The sequence below is a fragment of the Syngnathus acus genome, chromosome 5 (assembly GCF_901709675.1).
Source record: "Syngnathus acus chromosome 5, fSynAcu1.2, whole genome shotgun sequence".
In the NCBI taxonomy this organism is placed as follows: Eukaryota; Metazoa; Chordata; class Actinopteri; order Syngnathiformes; family Syngnathidae; genus Syngnathus; species Syngnathus acus.
Window position 1 is genome coordinate 11,599,083 of NC_051091.1, and position 21,421 is coordinate 11,620,503.

Sequence of the window (21,421 nt, forward strand, 5' to 3'; positions counted from 1 at the left end):
ATGTACATTAAAAAAACTATTATATCTCACTAGATTAGACAAAAATGCCTTTTATTATGTGGGTAACAAACAGGTCCATGTGATTCCACAACACTTGAAAATGTATCTAAGGAATCAAAGTGAACATTAAAGACCTTCTAGTGGAAAAAGGCTAAACATATGTACATGTGTTTCACCTCCTCCCGGGCATAAAAATAGAAAGGTCCATCTTAACAGTGTACTGGAAGGAGACGCGCAGGTCCACACTCGCACACAAACACAATTCCTAGCCACAAAAGGGAACACGAAGGCGGCCCTGTTGGCACATAGAGTGAACGTCACATGGTCAGAACCACCCAGCCCCACCCCAAGCATCTAAATTAGGGGTGGGCAGCCTTTTCTTGCTCACTTGCTTGGTCACATTTGATTTTGGGAATTTTGGGATGGGTTTTTCGAATAGTTTAATCGTTTGATGTAATTAAAATAATTAATTACCATTTTTCTCTTACTTCCAGTACATTTGATTAAAATTAATACATTCAGAACGTCTAAATTTAATCATCTAAAATTGTTTCTATTACAAGTATTGTATTTTGAGTCACAACAAATCAAGTTAGGAAATACTTATATCAAGGTGAATAACTTATTTCAAATAGTTTTGATTTAATGTAACAATTGATGCATTCATGATTCGTTTCATAATGAAATATTAGCTTTATGCTGTAAGGAATTTCTCCATAAATTGGATTACATTGCTATTGAAAGGACGACTAGTTTCACTTTATTTTAGCATACAGTCATTTTCAACGTATGTTTAACCCTAGTGGTACGCATGCTCCCTCTTGTGGTAAGCAAGAGAATCACTGAAATAAATCAGTTTCAAACTGCAGTGTACGCGTACAAATTTCAATAGCGTTTTTTTCTTTACTTTTGTATAATACAGTTAATCTTTTAAACAGTTTTAAACGTTTTATAGTTTTTACATTTTTTTGTGGCCTAACAATGAATTTTAATTGGATTCAAATGCAATTTTATTGATTTCCTTATATTTAAGTGCAGTGTTGATGTTTAAATTGTACATAATACAATAAAAAAAACTACTATGTGATACAGTTAAGTATTTGTGTCTGACTTGACTTATGAATATTAACATGTCACTTAAAAGGTTTTAAAAACCTTAAAATGAATATATTAGTTCCAGGGGAAATGTTCAATTCAAAATAAATTAGGCCAACTTGGAAGTAGAACATCATAGAGTTTCTACTGTCTCTATGGGAGAACTACTCGGCCGCATGTGTTTCACAGTGTGACGGTTCTGTCCTGGTTGTTTTCGTGGCATCACGAGAGGAACAGGAAGGTGGTCCGTGGGTGTGAGGGGGGGGTGTCTGGGGAAGATTTATCACTGGCTTGGCTTCAGTCAAACAGAAAATCAAGGGACAAGTGACAGCTGGGCTCCACATCTGCAGTCCAAAGGCAAAAAAGTAGTGCAGCTAAAGACGGGCTTGTTCGACTATATCACGCTTCTAACTTTTATATGGCGACCACATGTCTCGCTCTCGTTATGAACATGAGGGGGTGGGGTGGGGGTAAACTCCGTTGGTCCGCCGATCACAAAGAGGTGGCGGCGGCCCGCCTGCCAAAAATGTGCTCATATTCATTGAGGATGAGCTCCACGGCATGGTTCTGGAACACCATGTTCACAGCCATATTGCCGTTGTCGCACTCGGGCCGCAGCAGCGTGGGCCCGAAAACGATGCCTAAGTTCTGCGTCGTCATACGGTTGGCGTCTGAGTGCTCCAGAACGCTGCGGGACACACACACACAAATTTGATTTCGTTAATTAAATGCATCATATTTATTTGTATTATTGTTGTCTTAAAAATGCATGAATAGTAACAGTGACTTTTGATGCAATTTTTAATCCCTGGATTTTTTTTAATACAGTCAAATATGAACAAAATTTGAGACTAGTAGATGCTTTTTTTATCGCTATGTTCACATTATGAACCTTTAAGGTTGCATTAAATCAACAAGAAATTCTCGTGCAGTGTTTACTGCCTCTTAACAGTCCATGCATTCACATTATAGCAACCAAAAACATGAATATATTAACTCAATAGTGTTACACGATTTGGAAATTAATTTCCGTCTCATTTCACCAAATTGAAGTGACACATTCACCTTGCCTTTTACAAGCTAGTTGTCCAAATCATCACAAAAAGTGTCAAAGGTGAAAAAACGAGTGCAACACTGTTTGCAATATTCCTTACAAATTTAAATTCTGAGCGCCATGATGTTCGAAGCCCTTTTCAAGCCAGATGTTGCAATTGTCTAAAAAGAGTACGTGAAAAAAAAGTTTTGTTCGACTTTTTACTAAATGGATCAAACGATCCAAACATCCAAATTGTAAAACATGTGCATAACAGCGTTATCATTTCATACAACGATCTACTAAAAACTGTTGACGTGCTAAATTTTGCACGGCGTGTCCTTGACGTGCCTTTTACAACCCAGATGTCCCCACTTAAGTGTCTAAATTTGTCCGATTCCACCTATGTTAGTGTGCGTGCAGGGGGACTCAGGAATGAGTTGAAGCCGCCGCATAAAGCATTCTTCTAAAAATGCCGTTGCCACCAAGCCACAGGAGCGGCCAGCAATTGCTCAAAACTTCCACATGAAACAGAGACAAGGAGGGATGAAGAGACACGAGGGGGCGGGGGGAGCGAGGGAGCAGTGGTGGCGGCGGCGCGCCTTCCAGCAAACGCACCGCAAGGCTCTCTTGGGACCTTCCCTCTAGAGGAGCGGAGGGGGAATGCAAGGATCGGTCGGCAAGAGACTAATAAAAGGCAAAAGGACCCCGACGGATAGAAGTGCTAATATACACTACCGTTCAAAAGTTTGGGGTCACATTGAAATGTCCTTATTTTTGAAGGAAAAGCACTGTACTTTTCAATGAAGATAACTTTAAACTAGTCTTAACTTTAAAGAAATACACTCTATACATTGCTAATGTGGTAAATGACTATTCTAGCTGCAAATGTCTGGTTTTTGGTGCAATATCTACATAGGTGTATAGAGGCCCATTTCCAGCAACTATCACTCCAGTGTTCTAATGGTACAATGTGTTTGCTCATTGGCTCAGAAGGCTAATTGATGATTAGAAAACCCTTGTGCAATCATGTTCACACATCTGAAAACAGTTTAGCTCTTTACAGAAGCTACAAAAATGACCTTCCTTTGAGCAGATTTTGTTTTTCTGGAGCATCACATTTGTGGGGTCAATTAAACGCTCAAAATGGCCAGAAAAAGAGAACTTTCATCTGAAACTCGACAGTCTATTCTTGTTCTTAGAAATGAAGGCTATTCCATGCGAGAAATTGCTAAGAAATTGAAGATTTCCTACAACGGTGTGTACTACTCCCTTCAGAGGACAGCACAAACCAGAGTAGAAAAAGAAGTGGGAGGCCGCGTTGCACAACTGAGCAAAAAGATAAGTACATTAGAGTCTCTAGTTTGAGAAACAGACGCCTCACAGGTCCCCAACTGGCATCTTCATTAAATAGTACCCGCAAAACACCAGTGTCAACATCTACAGTGAAGAGGCGGCTGCGGGATTCTGGGCTTCAGGGCAGAGTGGCAAAGAAAAAGCCATATCTGAGACTGGCCAATAAAAGAAAAAGATTAAGATGGGCAAAAGAACACAGACATTGGACAGAGGAAGACTGGATAAAAGTGTTGTGGACGGATGAATCCAAGTTTGAGGTGTTTGGATTACAAAGAAGAATGTTTGTGAGACGCAGAACAACTGAAAAGATGCTGGAAGAATGCCTGACGCCATCTGTTAAGCATGGTGGAGGTAATGTGATGGTCTGGGGTTGCTTTGGTGCTGGTAAGGTGGGAGATTTGTACAGGGTAAAAGGGATTCTGAATAAGGAAGGCTATCAGTCCATTTTGCAACGCCATGCCATACCCAGTGGACAGCGCTTGATTGGAGCCAATTTCATCCTACAACAGGACAATGACCCAAAACACACCTCCAAATTGTGCAAGAACTCTTTAGAGAAGAAGCAGGCAGCTGGTATTCTATCGGTAATGGAGTGGCCAGCGCAGTCACCAGATTTGAACCCCATTGAGCTGTTGTGGGAGCAGCTTGACCGTATGGTACGCAAGAAGTGCCCATCCAACCAATCCAACTTGTGGGAGCTGCTTCTAGAAGCGTGGGGTGCAATTTCTCCAGATTACCTCAACAAATTAACAGCTAGAATGCCAAAGGTCTGCAATGCTGTAATTGCTGCAAATGGAGGATTCTTTGACGAAAGCAAAGTTTGATGTAAAAAAAATCTTATTTCAAATACAAATCATTATTTCTAACCTTGTCAATGTCTTGACTCTATTTTCTATTCATTTCACAACGTATGGTGGTGAATAAGTGTGACTTTTCATGGCAAACACAAAATTGTTTGGGTGACCCCAAACTTTTGAACGGTAGTGTACACGCACGAACGTGTCGGGCATTGTTTAAAAAGAAAAAGTGTGATCTAAGTGGCTGCTTGATAGCAATGACATCAGGGGAATTGTGCCCTCTTGTGGCCACATTCCAGTCAACGTCGTGAGGTTCATCCAGTTTTTATAGCGCTTGAGCTCATTCGCGTAAAGTTTACACTGTAAACTGTAAAGCATGTGATTTTTGGTGATATTTTAAATTTTTTCCAAATGAATTTACAGTTCGTTTCCTTATAAAAATAATTATACAGTTAGTTTTATACATTTAATAAATTATTCTTAAAAAAGTTGTTTTACATTTTAGCCTTTTTTTTTTTAAATCTTCCAAATGAAATGAGTTATGTTTGTATGTTATTATGCCTGACCATAGTTTAGTCGCTTAAAATGTCCAAAATCTTTGTCTCTTACCGTTTGAGGTGGCGGCAGATGAACTGTAGCGTGTCTTGGTTGGGCTGAGGCATGCTATGCACAACACTCTTCAGATGGTTCACTTTGTCCGCGTGGTCCGTCACCTCTGCAACAACACAACAAAACTGATTAAGACATTTCTGTTCTTTTCCATTTTAACACCGTTTTTTTTTTTTTGTGGTCATTCTTGAATCTCAATTGTGGTGACAATAAATTGAGGAATTGGATTTCCAATCTTAGTTCCTCTTTATATTTCATTCTTATGTTGTGGCATCCCAAAAATAAATATCAGTTCAAACACATAATGGTCCAGTTCCTGCAGTGAAAACGCACCAATAAGACAATTGGATGATCTGTCGCGTCCCCCCCCCACCGTATCCACTTACTGACGGTGTCCACCACATCGCTGAAGAAGCTGAAGGGCACCAGCGGCTCAGGAAGCTCACGGAAGAACAGTTTCAAAGCTCCCGTGATGACATGGATGTCCTCCCACTGGTTCTCGTCCAAGTTCAGCTTCTCCTCTGAGTCAGACAACAGAGACAGGAGAGAATTTGAGCTCCGGAGTTTAATGCCAAGTGGCGCCCACTGAGAAGACCCAACACTGAGGCTGGCAGCTGCTGCAGCGACGAAGAAAAAAGATGCCGAATGAAAGCAAGAGAAGGTACATACGGAGAGTATAAATATCACATACAATATTTAGTATGAAGCAGAGTAGCTGGAGCAACTTTTGTTTTCCCCAGTAGGTGGCAGACTTTGCCCACCGCTCGCATGTTCTCACCAAGTAAAGCGGAGGCCTAAGGGACAAACGCACAGTGCTTAACAAATGTATCAGCCAAGAAACAAAACATCCAGCATTATAAAATTGTAATTTTTTCTCCAATAATTAAGAAAATAATCAAGAAAAAATTAATATGTCTCTAATTCATGCCGATACATTTGTTAAGCAAAAAGTGTCAAGCAGAACCAGAAAAATCACTGCAGCTTGTGCGTGTGAATGCACATAAGAAGGCTGGGGCAAGGTTTTAAAAAAAATGAAAAAAATAAAAAAATTGTCCACATTCATTAGGGTCTACCTTGCACCAACTCAGCTGGGAACATGTAACGGCCATCAGTGGTCACAGCTCGCTCTAAAAGAACCACAAAGTTACTCTTAGGGCTTACCACCTTTAGCACTTAGATGACATTGGAAAATACAAATAAATAGAAAGTAAAATGTAGAATATATGCACGCTTTGTGTGCGAAACTGCCATAATTAAAAATAAACAACCTGAAATAGTGAGGTTGCACAAGTGTGCACACCCTCATAAATGGAGAAGTGGCTATGTTCAGAATGAACCAATGTCATTTCATCTCATGTTACATGGGAGTCATCAACTTACCTCCTTACATTCAAATGAAAGTGCCCGAGTCTGACATGACATAATAAATAATGACACCAAAACCCAAGCCATTAAATAAATCCTCACCATGGTTGACCAGATAGCGTAATTTCTGAATGACCGCCAGGTTCCCAGAAACTCTGTAGATGCCGTCAGTTTCCAAGCCTGCCATATCAAACAATATCACACAAATAATTCGTTAAAACTAACTGAAATGGGAAACACAAAGAGTTTACATTGCATCAAAAACAGCAAACACACGGAAGCAAGCTCAAAATTCATCTCACTGTAGTTCAGAGGCAATCAATAAATTATAAAACAATTGGACGACTTGTTTTTTCCTGAACTTGATTGTACTACTATATCGTGCGCATAAAGTTCGAGAAGAGGAACGAATATCCTTGGCAGAGGTGGTAAGACGAAGCACGCAAGGGAACAAAAAAAAATCTAAATGTCTTTTTCTCCAACACAAAGCGAAGTCCCAGGACAATGTAAAAATCGCTCTGTAGAAAGGCATGTCATCTATATTTCATCTCACAGCAGAAATAAAGCAGAAAGCCTCTTTATGGGACTCGTGAACTGCGGGACGAGTTGGCCGCTGCGTTTTACCTCTCTTCTCCACCGTCTCGGTGCAAAGCCTGACGAAGCGAGGCACCGTGCTCTTCTCCCGCTCGCACAGCATCTCCAGACGACAGCCGAACACCTGATCTGATGGCCAGTGACACACGCACGCACACACACAGACACAAATTTTTCGGTGTTTATTGGGTAAAAAAACAAATACATTTTGGAATTTCCATGTTATAGCCAAAAATAAATTGATAACACCAAATAATGGGTATGGATGAATACCGGTATCGGTACCTTATTTCAAGGTATCGGTACTTGCAAAAGTGGCCGATATCATTACTGGTTGCCTTTTTGAGGTACAATAAGGAACTAGAAATGACCAATTAGAATTTCTATATTATTAGAATATTAAATTGCCATTAAATTCATGCAATTTTAAGGCAAATTGCTACATTGAACATATTTATTATTATTATTATTATTTTTTAGGTATAAAATTACTAGTGGTAACACCTCAAGATCTGAGTACTCCAGGTATTCTGACTGAAAAAAAGTGGTAGTGAACATCCCGAGCAAACAGCAAAATGAGATAATGTACCTTTAATGAGGCCCTTCTCCTGCAGGGCCTGCAGAGGAGGTCGCTTGAGAATGAGCTTCTTCAGCCGAGTTTTCACCCTCTTCTTCTCTGTGTTCTCCAGGTTGGACGCCGAGCGAGGGACTGTGAGGGGGGGAAAGGGTAGGGAGGAAGAAGAGGAGCAGGAGGAGGAGGTCAGTGCGGGGTATCCCAGCAGATGCGACGGAATGGTGGTGAGGATGAAAAGCGGGAGAGCCGGGCGACGCCGCAGGTGCGACGAGGCCAACGGCGGGATGAGCTGCCACGGCGGCCATGCTAAAATATAAGCGGGCTGGATGGAGGAAAGGATGGAGGAGAGGATGGCGGGGTGTAAGAACCCTACGTGGAGGTTGAGAGAAAGTGACGATGACGATGATGATGTTTTAGGTGAAGGTGAAGATGCGGCAGATGGACACCCGAGAAACAAAAGTCAAGCAACGGCACTTACGAGACCCTCTCCTGTCATCCTCGTCGCCGCTGTGGTCCAGCATCTCCACGCTACCCGCCCTTCTCAGGGAGTACAGCAGGACGTTATCTAACGGGTTTTCCCGGTCCTGGGAGAACCAGAACAATAGCCCAAGTCTCATTTAAATAAACAATCACGAGAGTTTTCACTTGTAAAATAGGAGCTGTCTTGCTGTCCCTCACCAGTCTGTCAATGACGTTCTGGATAGTGTGGTACCATTCCTTGATCAGAGAGTCCGTCTCCGACTGTAGCAGGAATTCGTTGCCCGTCACGGTCCTTAGCTGGAACACACACATTTGCAAACACAATGTAGTACTTTTTGTGCATGCATGTGTGTGTGTGTGCATGCTTGTGTGTGCGAAAAAGGAATATTTATAGTCCTCCCTATTTGTTGCTGACCTTGAACACGTTCTTCTTGCTGGACAGCTCATTGGCCCAGTGTAGTTTGGCTCCTCTTAGGTCAACGCTACTTTCCGGGCGACTGTTTCCTGGTTTCTATAATAATCATCAAAGATCATTATTTAATATTCTGCAATATTTTTTTTTTTTTGTATAGCAGAAAGAAAATATGAGTATTGTCTGTCTACATGGGTTACTCCACCATTTGTGCTCAAGTATGCATATCTTCAAAATTGCTAACCATTAACATGTAAGCTAAATGGCATTTTATGTTGTCTGTTAGCAATAATTAAAAGTCTTTTTGTCAGGTCTTACCCAGCTGGAAGGCGTCTGCGATTTGGGATCTTTGAAGAAAACCAAACTGTTGCCGACCAACACCACCCAGGATGGACTCCAGTTTTTTCTACATCACAAGATTATTTGTTTATTAAAATGGTGATGGCTAATACTAAAACAATGAGATAGATGATCGTTTGAAACTTGAGTTTCTACTGTATTGCAATTACAAAATGTCACCTGAGTTTGCGACCTCCTTCTGCGATCTTGGTCTTATTCAAGAGGCCAGCTTTTTCCAACTCCTACAAGAGGACATATTATGTAAAACTCACTTTTTTATTGCTTGCATCCAAATCGTTGTGTCTCTGAACAACTATGGCGGTTAATTTACATAATACAATATAATAATTTTTTAGAAACAATTTTCTAGGCAAATAAAGATCATTTTTCTTAAAAGGAAAACTAAATACTGTCCCCCGGTAATATTTACATAATTTTAATTCTACTACTACTTTGCAGCATACTGAAACTTCTATTTTCAATGAGTTCACAACAGGTGTATCATCCCAGAGTGGGGACAAACGACTTCAAAAATTCCCACTGCCCGTTTGATGTGGAGAAGAAAAGAAGTCCTTGAAAAATATACTTCAACACGAGACGAAATAAATGGGACATTTGATGTGAAAAGTAAAAAGGTGACGTCGTTTTCCCCTCACCGGAGTGTCGCCATCGCCGTCTGGAGAACTCTCTGGAGACGGCGGCTCCACCACGATGTTGGTCACGTTGCACGAGTAGTCTCGGCACTGCTGGACGATCTGAAAGAATCCAAGAAATGGCGTGCAAGTTCGTGTAAAAAACAAAACATGAATGGGTCTACCGAGATGGAGGGGGGACGGGGGGGGGCTACCTTGCCGTTCTCGGGCAGGATCATGGACTGCGAGTGTGAGAGCTGTTGCTTAACATCATGCAGTGGGGCAGCGTCGCGATACGGCTGGCCGGCGTTGCCGAGCGCCATGGTGCAAATGGTGTCGGAGGACGCGGCGCGCTGCATGCTCTTCACAAACAAACGTGCAAAGAAAGCAAATACAAAAGTCTAGGGTTATTGAGTGGAACATTTAAAACTCTAAAACAGCCATTTTTTTTTTCCTGTACACTATTTTGAGTCTTCAAGTCTTTTTGTAAGTTTCCGTCTTCCCACAAAAGTTCATACAATCATGCACATACAGACACAAGAAGAATGCATCATGCCAAGGCAGCAATAATGAAATACTTTTGCCAATCCCTGTAACCTACTTCTCTCAACAATCACACCATACAACCGAAAAACTTGTAACTCTCCAAGCAAGGGAGATTAAGCAACTAAGAGCACCCACACTTTACTGTGATGCAACATGTAGCACTAAAAGCTGCTTGGGTAACAGCTTTTTTTTCTCTTCTTCTTAACACCATGAGTTGCTATTTCACCACCTTAATATGCATAAATGCTGATCTCCCGGAAACTAAAGCGTGTAGCTGGCATTACTTGAATGCATTCTGCGCGAATACAGTGGAGAGACGCGGCTGGGGCAAAGCTAATAATAGGGGCTCATTGATTTTCATGAGGTGAATTATTGTCTCCTTAAAAGCCCCTGTTTCCGTCCCCTCATCGCATCCACGCTAAGGAAATACAGTGGAGAAGCTCAGGACTAGGGCCTACGTAAAAAAATAAAATGAAAATAATATATATATATATATATATATATATATATATGAATTCCCCCCCAAAATAATTTAACTTAATTGATAACAAGTAATCCAATTGCTCAGTCCTACGAAGGATGTGAAAGGATCCATGCTCTTTGTTGTGCTCCAGTTATAATAGGAAGCAGAGAATCTTCTCACGCAGTGACAATTTCAAGTCTGAAGACCCTTGTGTTCTTCCCGCTGTGCTGAAGGAACATGAGCGTCATCTTTTGTTTTGTGTGCAAGGTGAAATTCAAGGTGACACTCATAACATTCCCTTTTTGCCAATGAAAGGGTGGAAAAGGATGAGACTTTCACCTGTTTCATCCGCCAGCTGCCATCAATGTTCCTCTGGTGGCTTCCAAAGAGGAAATCTGGTGAGAGCTAGAAAGAAAAAAAAAAAAAAAAAAAGACAGACACGAAGTTTAATTTTTAGTGCAAGTAGCACAGAATAAAACAATGTGCTAACTAAAACTGGGTAAACACTTGAAACTGATTAATCAACAATTAAATAAAATATTGCCCATTTTACTACTTTGTTAGTATATTTTTTAAAGCTGAGTACTGTGGTGATGACACTGGGCCCACCGAAAGGCAGATGACACAGCCAAACAGTTGAAATCACTCACTGTACTCATTTCTAATGAAAACACTATGTGTAAAAAGACTTACTGCAAACGTGTTCATCACCACCGAGCTTTAGAGAGCCGAATTCTCATCTCGCTTGTATGGCTTGGTGTCACGACGACACTCCTTGTCGTGCCGCATTTCAAAAAAAGTACAAACTGTCTCGTCTCTTCTTCCTTGCGGGCCGGGACTTACTTCCCCATTGGAAGGGGGAAGCTGCTTTTATCAGCACGTACAGCAGCGCAAGCAGGAAGATACGCACTCAACCTTTACACTCTGACGCCAACGACACTGCTACGACAACCGCAGCACAATGTGGTGACAAGGCTTTACCGGTACGGAACTTGTTATTTCAATGAGTATAGCAACAGAAACATGCCAAAAGAAGACCTTCATACAAGTCATTTTCTAAAGAAAAGTCCAAAAATGAATATTTGAACCTTTGCAAATATGTCACCAAACTATTTTACGTCAATGTTGCCATGATTCTACCAGCTTAGTGGTGGCAACCACTATTTCACCATTTGATGATGCAATTCTCCCCAGCATGAGAAGGCCCTTTCTAATGCATTAATGACAGAAATAGAAACCTGCTGGTCGTAAGATAGGTGGAATTCAGCCCAGTTTTACTAAAAAAAAAAATATATCTTAATGTTCCAGTCATAGCAATGTGGCCAAATCATTTCTTTTATGAATTTGGCTGAGCTCCTGCTTGGTTGGTGCAATCACTCCACAATATAAAGCGACATATATGGGTCAATGCACCTTGCACTACCTTCACAGGGGAATCACGCCTTTGATAGTGCTTTTTTTTATTTATACAATGTATTTTTGATGAGCGTTATTATCGTTGCTACTATACTGACGCAAGGATGATACAACCAAAAGACGTTAAACGCTTATTTAGGACAATGAGGATCAGGCCTTGGATGATTTGGCATCTAGATATCAACGCAGATATGGCATTTCCCATTAAAGTTTATTTAAATGATGCTAAATCCACCCCAAAAGACAACATTGTGTGCAATTATTCAATGGAATAATCAATAGAATAATCAATTCTAAAATATATTCCAAAGAGACAGCCCTAATGTTCAAATCGTATGAGTGACTTAGATGATGCAATATCTTGGGTTTTGAAATACCCCTGGGGGTCTAATGGCTTCTCCTGCTGGTCCACATCTGATCAAAGAGGCATTACCTCATTATTCCCTGCAGGGGGATAAGCCTGCCGTAAATGCGTCACGGGGGCAGTTGGAGTCAGTCAGCAATGATGGGGCAACTACGGCGTTGTAATCCTACTTTTTAATTTAGCCAGGCTCTTAATCTGGTGCGTCGTGCTCGTCCTGAGCCTCTGTGCACTCTGGATGAGCCTGACAATGTGACTTCGGAGGCTCGCTAAAGTGAATACTTTATCTCACTCTTGTTTTATTCTAGGCATGTAGCCGCCTGGCTATTTGTCTAAGCACACAATGGCACATGAATTATGATAATGTGGTTAATAACTCATGATCATTGCGAGGGAGCCTAATTAAAATATTGTTGCAACATTCCAAAGCAGCCACTGAGCACACCATTAGACCAGTAAAAGCACTTGAGAGGAATTCTTGCATGAGAAAGTAAACACAGTAAAGTACAGAAATAATATACAATGGATATAAAAAAAAGTCTACACACTCTCCTGCTGAAACGCCGTGTTATTGCAAAACAAAACAACAACAAAAACATAGCCCAAGATAAATCATTTCAAAAAAAAATTCCCCACCATTTCATGGCCTATCACTTATACTAAAGTGAAACAAAACAAATCTTTCAGGAGGCAAAGTAAAAATAAATAAGGTAGATAATGATTTGATCCTTGACTAAAATTCATCTCATGTCTATGAAAAACTAACATATTCGCTGTTGTTAACATCATGAAAGAGTAATAATTTCAACTGAAAGGCAGGCGATGTCAGCAAAAAGTCACTGCCACATATTTACGCACATTTAAGATGCTTTATTTTTAAACCTGACGCAAATCACCACATTAACGTTTGTGTAATTGTCGACAATGCATTTATTGTGGCAGACGTGCAGGAGGCTTACCCTGTGCACTGTACCGTTGCCAGTTGCAGAAAGGGGCAGCGTCAGATGACTTGTTTCTCTTGGTAACATTTGCGTTGGAATGACCTGGTAGAGAAGAAGACATTAGAAACACTCGAATGTGCCCTATTTTATCTTTAAATTTCAATGGAATAGTGACAAGGTCCAATAAATGCTACAAAGTACAAACCTCACTAAATGTTCTTTGACAAAAAAAGATTTAGACAAATTACGTGAACATATAACTGAGACATCTTTGAACCCTGACCTGTCGCTAACCTCTCTTTCGGGAGGCGTCAATGAATAAAGCTCTTTATCTGGAAAAGGCTTTTCATTAAACATATTGAGACTAAAGCGCAAACCTGTTTGTTGGCGCCGGTGCCTCCGCGGGCTCTCCGAGGAGGCTTCCAGGATCTCTCCTTGGTGATGCTGTTGACGTAGTAGCTTCTCAGTGTAGACGGATCCACGTATTGCTCCCACAAGTCCATGACCTGCTCAGGCTGCTGGCCGGGATTGGGACTCGGGGGCTCCATTTGCGAAGCACGCCTGTCTACCTGTGGTTGATGGTAGAGAGGTGACTCCTGCCAGGACAGTTGGGACAGATAGGACTCTGTCGGAACCTGAAGAAAGAAAACAGGTATAGCAATATATGGTTTTAAAATGTGCTGAGAGCTCATATAAGTTAAGTGATTTACTCACGCAAATAGACGTGTAATACATAGTCAAATGTAAACCCGGCACGGTTTGATTTTTGACACTAAACTGACGATTTAAGAGCGTAGCAAAAAATCCAACAAGCTGCGGATTAAAATGAGGTTACTGGGAGGACAAGAAATGGAAGATGTTTTGATGGAATAAAGCCAAAGTATTTACTCTCTAAGTGACTGGCAAAACATTACACATTTATCACAGCTGCCTCACAACACAATTGCTTTACAGTTATGCAATGCAAAGCAAAGGAAAGCACAGACCACTATGTGACAATATTGCCTTCAAACAGGCCGTACAGTTCGTAAAGGTTTTATAATGGTGACAGTTTCACATTGTGGAAACTAGCCGCCGTACAAAAACGCATTGACAAAGCAGTACTGACTTTAAAAACAAACTTCTCCTAGTGTGTGAGTTCTCTCTCTTATTCTGTATTTGGGAGAGAAATTTCAAGGGATAAAGAGCAAGCATGTCCTGCTTACTGGGATTAAGCGCACAATGTTGGTAGGGAGATGACTTGTGCGGACTCTGATGTAATTCTGGGATGCCCTGACGTCATTCCTGACATGATTGATTCTCTGAGGGGGATTATTAAAGGCACAGACAGGGAATGAAACGCGACTTCAGCTTCTATAGCTACTGCATATCACACTTTGACACGGACTGAACATTTTTGATTATTAAAGACAAGCAGCTGCTTAAGAACAGTTCTGGTCCAATCGCTTTGTGATTTACGCATGCCCTCACCCCTGACATGCTCACTCACGCCCTACCTGCAAATGGTTGTTCTTGCCAGCAGATCTCACCATGTCCCATTGGCTGCAAGACTTCTTTGGAAGCCGGTAGTTGACGTGGCTACTGAAGCTCCCGCCCACCTCATCGTAAGGGTTCTCCACCACATTGTCCGCCAGGTTGCTCTGGCTCTGGCTGCGAGTGATCATGGGGACTACTCTGGAATTGCATTGTGAGGCGGGTGCGTCTCCGGGCACCACAAGGTGGCCTGACCGGGGGGAGGAGGAGTTGAGTGCAACGGTGGAGAGACGGACGCCACTCTGGTTGCCGATGGTGTTAAGACCTCTGAAGGCACTGTTGGAGCTGAGGTTCTCCATGGAGCGGTAGATGGGTTTACTCGCTGTATATGAAAACATACAAACAACAACCATTGTGTCATAAAATGTTTTTTTTTTTGTTCCTTTCTCACTTTACCTTGGCGCTGTTCGTGATAGGCAACCTCCGTGGGGCTCGGCGTGAGCGCCACTCGAGGCAAGATGCGGACGTTGGAGTTGAGCGACGCCGAGATGATGAGGTGTTGGTGGGAGGGCATGGGCGCCACAGGAACCTCGGTCACGTATGTGGCCGGCACGTACAGCGGCTTGGTTTTACTTGCGGCCCCTATCCTCCGTACCTGTCACACCACAAGCATCTTATTTTAGCATCTGCTGTGGACACATATATTTTATTATACGGTATATATTAACTATAATGTAATTTATAAGTAAAATTATTTTATGGGGTTTAACCATTTTCTCACCTGCCACCAGTCGGCGTTGGTCTTCTTAAGGAGTATAAAGCGTTCGCCTTCCCGGATGCAAACCTGCCTTCCATCAGCACCACGATAGTTGTAATCATATTGGGCCTCGAGAACCACCGTGCCGCTGGGCACGCCGCACAGCGTCACCCCCCTGGAGTTCACCGCGGGCGCCACAGCAGGCTGCTGATGCCCCATTGAGCGCCGCCATGTCCCAGACAGCATGGTTCTTCTCTGATCGTTCAGCGAAGAGAGCACCGATGGCGGATGACAGCAAACCAGGTTGGATTAGCGCTGGCCGGGGGTGGAGACCGGAGCTTTGCTAGTTCCATACTCTGGAAGAACCACAAGGGAAATTTTAAGATGACTAAAAATAAGAATCGGGTTCTGACCTCGTGGAGTTATGAGAATCGCAGTCTTATGGTGAGTCACCCAACCTCACTTCCATTTTCTGCCAATGACACAAGATCAGTAGCAATCGGACTAAATCTCTAAGACTGTTTCTGTTTTCTGTTTCTGAGGGAGTCTTAGAAATGGCGAAACACATGGGGAGATAAGGAGATAAAGTATTGGACTGCATGCTTCATGTGTTTCTACAAGTTTTACATTCATCATTCAGAAAGATTGCGATGAATCGTTGTTGAGCACACCCTAATACATCCAGCATGACTCAAGAAGTATTCTTCCTTAAGTGATGAAAGTGCTTCAGCGGACAGCAAGTTATTTTTTTCCTTATGGTAAGAGACTCGTGTATTATTTATCCATGTCCAGAAACATTTTAAAATGGCCCATCTCTATGTATCGGACGGAGAGAAATCATCTTAAAAGAAACTGGAACAAGCAAATTCAGAGATGGTGCTACCCTGGGGTCGTCTCAAGTTAAGCGCAACACACAACACATGCCTGAAAATGATGAAAAGGCAAGTGCTAGGTTAAGACAAAATGAAAAAATAATGATAAAAACAAAAAAATGAAAATGTGAGTGCATGAATAATGCTGGGTGTTGTGTGTGACAGCAGTGTAAAGAGGGCAGGGTTCACTGGCTCAAGCTTGATAATCCCACTGTTATTAAAGCAAAGCCATGAAGCAGTAAAGTCCTAGGCTGTGGAGAATTACACTAAAACCCAAATGTACCACAGTAATGGTGGTGGCTAGCATGGACTCTTGTCAAAAAAAAAAAACATCAGTAAAAGTGGCGACAATAGTAAATGGAATGTGGTGACATAAGCAGGTTGCGTTACATTAAAGATAAGTCAACTCCCAAATTTTCTTTTTAATATGTTCTGTGCAGATAAATGTTTAGTTTGTGGACTCACCGTCGACTTAAAATGACATCCTAGTTGACAGGCTTCAGGTTACAACCAATCACAGCTCACCAGTTTTCTGAAGGTGAGCCGTGATTGGTTGAGACTTGACACAGCTGTGATGTCATTTTCCACTGACAGCAATTGGCAAAATGGCCACTCCTGAGATTGATGGATGGGCCTTTAGGTTGTTTTAATACAGAGTGTAATTCTTTTATGTTGTCAATAAACATCAACAAACAGCTTGAAGTCTCATTTTTGAGGAATTTTTCACTACAGTATTAGCCATAGTTCTACTTAGAGTGAACCTGAAGTGACGAGTTGATAATACAGTGTCCATGTCGCAAGTTCAACAAATTTGTTGGAAGTCACATCTTTTATTCACGTTATGTTTAGTGACAAATTTTCCATTACGGAATAGTTTTGTTGAGTAAGATTCCATTTCCTATTACATTGTGGTGGTGTAATCAAGCATGACACGCTTTTAAAAAAATAGAATTAAAATAATGAAGGAAAAAAGAAGAAAATGTAGAGTAAGCAACTCACCGCACAAACAGGAAATGATTCAAATGTGACTTAAAGATGACCCTATTGAGGTCCAAATGTCCTAAAACAAGTTGAATGAAATTGCAATTCTGTCCCACAATCAAAAGTAGAGTTTTTTTCAGGTCATGTGTAAATGCCTGTAGCGACTGTGTGCAATTTGGCACCGAAACAAAAGCAGCTCAAGTTGTTGCCAAATAAAAAGCCGAATAAGACTCCGCTTGTGAGCAATTACGTAATCATCAATGAATTCACTCCTTTATTCCATGGTTGTTAAAATGTCACATGCTTGTTCACTTGTATATCTGTTAAGATTACATTATCCATTAAAATTAGCTTGATTGCATCCGTTTGACTCTGGACTAGGTCATTTATGTTGCTATAATATCCTATTAAGGGAAAATAACAACAAAATCTGATCAACATTTTGTGATGAATTGAATTTGAAACGATTCCCTAAGGTATTTGGAAAATAGCAAATAGAAAATGGGTGAATTGAGCCCAAACAGACTCTTGGTCTTCTGAAGTAAACATGAAACGGGACATCGAACGGCTGTTAGCATCCATGCAAGTAAAGTGCATGTTCACTATGGGTAGTGGAAGGCAATTAAATAGAGAAATGCAGGCATCCATAGTGAAAGTAAACAAGCAGCAGGCCGGCTAATTGACTTATCGATCAGCTCGCAGAGCTGCTCACGTGTCCTCGTGTTAGAAAAAGGTCAAATCTAATTTATAATTCCTCATTCAAAATGGAATAACATTGAAAGCATTAAAGTCCACATTAAAGAACTTCATGATGCTGAATGATATCTATCCATAAGAAAGGTAATATAATATAATGAGTACACTTTTAACAAGAAATTATTCCACAATTAACTCAAAACGGCCATTTTGGAAAGAAGCAAGTTAAAAAAAAACGTGTCGCTGCGTCATAGCCGTTGTGTTTCCATATGTTTGAAATGCAAAGAGGGTAGCGTGAATAATCAAGGTCTTCAAAGCCAGACATGGAGGGATAGAAAGTGGGGTGGGCTGGGTAGCAGAGTGTTGAGTGAAAAAGGAACATCAAACGCATCCATACGCTCTCTCACTTTGACACGCAAACAGTGGCTACATGTAAAAAAAAATCATAGGGTTGGAAAATTGGATTGATGCAATAACTGCAAACAAAAACAAATCAAGTGAAACTTTCATTTTACATTTTAGTTTCTTCTCTTCAGCAACTTCGATAGATGACTGAGGGCTCTCCAGCACCAAATTGGAGACTGTGGAGATTGCAAAACTATAAGCCACCTCTAAATCATTTGTGAGCCATCAAATAATGAAAATGTACTCCGAGCAAGCTGGATTGTGATGTCATAGTGCAACCAATTTACAAAAATTCTGTCTTTGACTACTATATTTGTTCTGTGGTGTGTCCGCTGCATGCGCCACATGTCGATCCTCACACTGATGGACAAGAGTAACTTGATAGAAAAAAATATAATATCCCATCTGATCAATAACTTGATTTAGTGCAAACGTGCCAAAAGTAGTTATTTATGTAACCCGCGTGCGTTCTCTGAGGAGAGAGAAAGAAAGAGAGAGCACCCTGTCTACTTTGCGCATGGATGCTACAGTGATAAGGCGTGATGTCTCTCTCTCTCTCTCTCCACAAGAGAGACGCGCCCCAAGCCAAAACAGCCTTTCATCCCGCCAAAGCCATGCATTATTGATGATCAGAGCAAGAGCACAGAGACGTGCTCAAAAACACACTGCACTCTCCTCTGTTACGCTCCGTAATATGTACGGGGAATCTATGTGTGTGTGTGTGTCAGATTTAACAGGTGGGCCGGGTTATTGGATAGCAGTCGGCCAAGGAGCCAATGAGAGGCCGGATGACGACACACCAGGTCGTCATTGGCTCACAACAGTCAAAACAACAAGGGGCATCTCTCGTATGCGTTGCTCTTTCTGCGCGCAACAACACTTCACACATGTGCGATGCCATCATTTCCAGACGTTTCAAGCATCAAACTGACGCAACGCCCGTGTTTACGACCAAGCCCCGAGCCGGCGTGCCGTCGACACAGAACAGGAACAGGAACAGGAACCAGACAAGCCGATGTTTGCTCGTCAGACCAAAGCGGCATCTGTATGCTCTGGGGGATGCAGCAAGTGCATTTTAGGCCTTGTTTGCCTTTTTCCGTTCATTGAACACTCCAAATCACAAGTGTCAAACTCCTTGAGAGCCACTATCCTGCATGTTTTACCTGTCTCGCTCCTCCAACATTGGCAGGCTCTGCAGAAGCCAGATCAGGATCCTTATCATCCCGAATCAGGTGTGTTGGAGGAGGGAAGCATTTAAAAAATGCATGCTAGCATCTCTCGATGACCAGACTCCAACACTCTCAATCGTCTATGAACGTGAATGTAAACCAAGTAGCCGTAAAGGAGCAAATGAGTAGACCGACGGGCCTTTTCTAAAAATAGCTGAGACTGGGCTTTTCTAAGAATGTTGTAGAAGTTGTCGTTCAACACCTGCAGAGATTTACAGAAATAGTGTTGCATATATTTATGTTTAAAATTTTCGACTTTACATCTCAGATTTTTCATGATTACAATTTCCATACCAAATTATAGCAAATGAAATGTCAAGAATGCTTGTATCATGCCACGCTAAGACAGACTTTGGCAGAGCAAGGGGAGGCCTCACTGAGCCTCGGGGGCATGTGCCCTGCATTGATGTTTCTAATGAAGAGCGCGAAGCTCCATTGATCTGCCGGGGAAGAGAGTGAGCTGTCAAAAGCAATCAGACAAGTCAAAGACCCACTTTTTTTTTTTTTTTTTTAATCGCAGCGCTGAGCTGGCGAAGTGAGCACGATACTGTTGGGGAGGAGGAAGAAGAGCAGCTCAACCTCCCACAGCAGCACACGCAACTTTGATATCTTTGTAGGCCTACTGTGTTAGCGTACTTGTTCAATAAGAGAATGCCACCATCTAAGAAGGAGGGATTAGAAGGTGTCTGAAAGAAATGTAATCAAACCAACTGATGAAAAACATATTCCAATTATTTTAATATCCTATAATATTAAGATCGCCCAGATTCTTTATGCACATTTTCCACTTGTTGCAGAACCAATCGGGTTCAATCACAACTGCCCGACAGACCAATGAAAAAGATAAAAAAATGTAAAGATTCTTCACTATCTCCAAAACACCACTTTAACCGCACTGCTTTCAAAGCTTGCCCCTTTTCTCTGAAACGTTAAGGATTAATCATCCATTAATAAATGGCAGAGAGGTTATTAATACATTTTGAAAAAAAAATGCAGTTCAGAATTTAATAGAGACAGTTATTGGCATCGGTCAAAACTGAAAAAGACAAAGTGTGCATGGAAAATGAATTGTGTGTAAGAGATCAAATGAAAATTAAGTCAATGTAAATAATCCCTACCGTGTGGACAATCGAACCAAAAATGTAATCAGCACATTATAATGTGCTCCTGTATTCTCGCCACACAGCTGATAGCATGCAAGCAAGAACACTCCTTCAGTTCCCTCTATTGCACAAATATCCCGGAGCTGCACTATAATCTGACTAGTGACACAGCACCATGCAAAGCACTTCAGCCTCTAAACCTCTGTGACACTGCGCCGTGGAGCCCACCGCAGTAATTACAGTATAAAGTTGCGGGCTCCCAGCTAATACGGCGCGTGGTACAACGGGGGCATTTTTAATCAGCAGGGTCGTGACCGCAGAATAATCTTTCCTTCTCAATGGCTGGCTAAAAAGGGGGGTCGTCACATTTCCTACTTTGCATAAAAATAGTGGTTACAAAGCAAACTCAAATTTGCAATGTGTCTCACGTGTGACATGTTTTTTTTTTTCCAGAGCCGGTTTGGTAACATTTCGGAGTCTATTTCGCATTAGAAAAAAAACTTTCATGTGGTGACATTTAAAGGAGACATACAATTATTATTATTTTGTTTTTACAATTTAAAAGCACTCCGAGATCTCTGCAGCATGTTTTCACCTACGTGCCCCATGAAATGTCAAACTTTTTATGACATATTTCTTGCCGTGATGGAACCCTCCCACTCATGCCAATGGCTAGTTCTGCTTTTGTGAGATTGACCGCCACTTTGGTCATTTCCTTCTTCCACTTTACTGGCAGCAAGTGTTTGTGGTGGCCAACCACTTGCTTCTACCAACAGAAGCAAAGTTTAGGAACACAAGTGAGCACACAAGATAAAAAGCTTGTCAATTAATGTGGCAAATTACATGGTCAGACTCAAATAACCACCAACTCCAACTCAAGTCATTGGTGGAG

The 21,421-nt window shown here is 41.6% G+C and overlaps 1 protein-coding gene and 1 long non-coding RNA gene across 4 annotated transcripts; one reads left to right on the forward strand and one right to left on the reverse strand.

Annotated features, from left to right (window-relative positions):
- Positions 1-30: 30 nt before the first annotated feature.
- Positions 31-15,512, reverse strand: arhgap9 (Rho GTPase activating protein 9). Of its 3 annotated transcripts, XM_037252804.1 has the most exons (22): positions 15,268-15,512; positions 14,943-15,141; positions 14,812-14,868; positions 14,510-14,736; positions 14,219-14,314; positions 13,391-13,648; positions 13,032-13,115; positions 10,635-10,700; positions 9,502-9,648; positions 9,311-9,409; positions 8,835-8,896; positions 8,634-8,721; positions 8,319-8,414; positions 8,102-8,200; positions 7,902-8,007; positions 7,439-7,558; positions 6,880-6,978; positions 6,358-6,435; positions 5,964-6,017; positions 5,277-5,411; positions 4,891-4,996; positions 31-1,783 (listed from the first exon to the last, which is right to left on the reverse strand). In XM_037252804.1, exons 1-22 carry the CDS (start codon positions 15,487-15,489, stop codon positions 1,588-1,590), a joined length of 2,694 nt encoding a protein of 897 aa, XP_037108699.1. In that variant the 5' UTR covers positions 15,490-15,512; the 3' UTR covers positions 31-1,587. The 3 variants fall into 3 exon arrangements, with proteins under 3 accessions (XP_037108699.1, XP_037108698.1, XP_037108700.1); XM_037252803.1 differs by having other exon boundaries at positions 14,510-14,868; XM_037252805.1 differs by lacking the exon at positions 14,219-14,314 and having other exon boundaries at positions 14,510-14,868.
- LOC119123595 lies at positions 5,410-8,797 on the forward strand. The gene is made up of 2 exons (XR_005098110.1): positions 5,410-5,551; positions 7,539-8,797. It is a non-coding gene; the product is annotated as an uncharacterized LOC119123595 (long non-coding RNA).
- Positions 15,513-21,421: the final 5,909 nt, after the last annotated feature.